This window comes from Austrofundulus limnaeus, unplaced genomic scaffold (genome assembly GCF_001266775.1).
Source record: "Austrofundulus limnaeus strain Quisiro unplaced genomic scaffold, Austrofundulus_limnaeus-1.0 Scaffold406, whole genome shotgun sequence".
NCBI lineage: Eukaryota > Metazoa > Chordata > Actinopteri > Cyprinodontiformes > Rivulidae > Austrofundulus > Austrofundulus limnaeus.
Genome location: NW_013952808.1, coordinates 266708 through 269187, shown reverse-complemented (window position 1 = coordinate 269187; position 2480 = coordinate 266708). Strand labels below are relative to the sequence as shown.

General features: G+C 39.9%; 1 protein-coding gene across 2 annotated transcripts in view; it reads left to right on the top strand.

Annotated features, from left to right (window-relative positions):
* The first annotated feature begins 668 nt into the window (after nt 1-668).
* sec16b (SEC16 homolog B, endoplasmic reticulum export factor) overlaps nt 669-2480 on the top strand; it is a 27688-nt gene continuing 25876 nt past the window's right edge. For both annotated transcript variants that reach the window (XM_014024068.1, XM_014024065.1), the window contains exons 1-3: nt 669-894; nt 1073-1157; nt 1240-1495. In XM_014024068.1, the coding sequence (XP_013879522.1) occupies nt 1248-1495 (248 nt within the window). In that variant the 5' untranslated portion in view covers nt 669-894; nt 1073-1157; nt 1240-1247. The remainder of the gene's footprint in view (nt 895-1072; nt 1158-1239; nt 1496-2480) is intronic.

Genomic DNA, 2480 nt, shown 5'->3' with positions numbered 1-2480 from the left:
AGAAGTCTCTTGGAGGAGAGACGAAACGTTTCATTAAAGAAGAACCCGTCCAGAGGACCTATACAATTTTTTTCTTTTTGATTTTTTACCTGGATTACAGAGATGCATCAGGACAAGGCTGGATTTGTTATTCATAATTTTTAGGCTGCTTCTATTTTACTATTTAGCTGTGGCATTGCTGCTAACGTTTACAAAAAAAAAAAAGATTTTACTTTATTTAAATGTAGATCAAATTTTAAAAAGCACATCCAAAAGGTCAGTATTTGGGCCAGGAAGTTAGTTGAGCTAAGTTGTTAGTGTAATTGTATTGAATTAGTTTAGCAATTTAACTTCTTCAGAGGAGTTTAGTTTAGTTAGGATGAGTTATTTTAATTTTCTCTAGTTCAACTGAGTTAATTAATGATTAGTGACGTCTAATGTAGTTTGTCACAATAATACAAAAAAAAATCATGCTTCTTAAAGAAAATACAGAAGGTCTTTTCTTATAATGTGACTTTGGTTTAAAATAACTGCATAACATTATTCTAAAACCAGAAGTTTATTTTGACAAACCGGAAGTAGGCGTAAATAAATCTGGACCCCACTGAGCATGCGCATTAACTGCACGGTCAGTGGTGTTTACATGTGGGCTGTAGCGCCTCTAGTGGCGGACTGTGAAACAACACGAAGTTAATTGTGTTTTTATTTTTTTTTACTTTCTGCGCTGGTTTGAAGTCAGTTTCCGTTCGTCGGTTCGTCCCTGAAACAGCAGCCGGCCCTGACCGGAGACCAGCTCAGTGCTAACACGTCCTCCACAAAGACAACGTGGCAAGAGTCAACATTTCAAAAAGTTGTTGCACTTTTCTGTTTCCTCACGTGGCTTTGTGTCGCCGGAAAAACACACAGAACAAGAATGTGAGTAATTCATTTTCTTCAGTCAGTCAGTGTGAGGATGGAGTGCTGCTGACAGAGTTTACTGTCAGAACATCATGTTTATTCGTGGAAAATGAAAGTCCAGTGAGCTGGTCCAGTTTGTGGCTGCTGATTAGCTGTTTTGTGTCAGAGTGTGAGAACTTTATCCTCTTGTTATCAGGTGTGTTATCAGCTCCTGTGTGGTTCTCATGAAATGATGTGGCAGCTGCAGGCTGGACTTTGAATCAGGCATGTGAGAGCTGCAGGTAAAACCCCCCAACAAGTCTTGATGTTCTACATCTGAAGGCAAACATTCACTTCCTGTTTTCCTCCTGCTGTTTCCTTCAGGTGTTCCCATGGATCAGAGAGGTCAGCCTGATTCCAGCCGGCTTTACCACAGGACTCAAGACTCCAGGTTTGCTCAGCAGGACTGGGATGTGAACTATCTCCCACCGGACCCCAGAGACAGGGGTCGGCACTGGGGGCATCCTGACCCCCGCTACCTGGCCCCTTTCACCCCTCCGCCCGTCAGACCCGAGTGGCTTCATTACAACTCTCAGCAGTACGGGTACGGGTGGCAGGAACACCAGAGACCTCCGTCCAGGTGGGTATATCCTCATTCATCTGAGAAGTGTGTTAAATCTTGAAAAACGTAGCTCAATATCTGTAAAACTGACAGTTATCACCATTTATCTGTTGGCTAATGTTGACTCGCTGTGACATTCATCTTGAATTGGATTGACCCCAAAAGTTAATCATTTGTAGATGTTCATCCATTCATTAATTTCAGAAAGTGTCACTAAATTCTGCCCATGGGTTCATGAGATATTTTGCTAACAGACAAACAGAAAATTATTCCCAACAAGTATTGGTTGTTTTATAAAGAAGATCTCACACAATGAGCATCACTTCAGAAAACTTGTTGTGACAGACTCTAAACTATTACCACTCCTAATTTTAGCTCAGTGTTTTTAAAACTGACTGAAATGTAACACTTTTTATGTTTTTATGAGGTGAGCCGGCTGTGGCAGCCATTTTAAACTGGATCATTTCCAAAAGTGAATCACTTGTAGATGTACAGCTAGTGAATAAGTGCTGCAAGTTTTGTTAGAATTTGTTCAGTTGTTCTTAAGATATTTTGCTAACAGGCAAGAACAAAACAACCTTTAAAGGGATCCCCGATTAGTTGTAACATTAGACTTTATATGATAAACATATATTTTAACTGTAAAATAAAGACTGTAAAAATACTGTAGGATGTTTAATTTTTATAATTTTTAAACTAAAAGTTTAAAAATATATTACACGGACGGGGCCATTTTATTTACATGCAAAGCATTCTGGGTAAATGATGACATCAACTAGGTCATCAGTGCGAGGCTGCTAGCGACCTATATCCACCCTGAAGGTTAATCTTGGACAATATCTGATGATCGACTCTTTTAAACGAAACCAGAGAGCGTTGACAGAGAGGAGAAGGTAGAAATGACTCAGCCTGGAACTGAAAATATGGATGGAGGACAACAGAGCTTGTTTGTCGCGCTAGCGACTCAGTTACAACTGAGTCATTTTTGTGTTCTCCTCTCTGT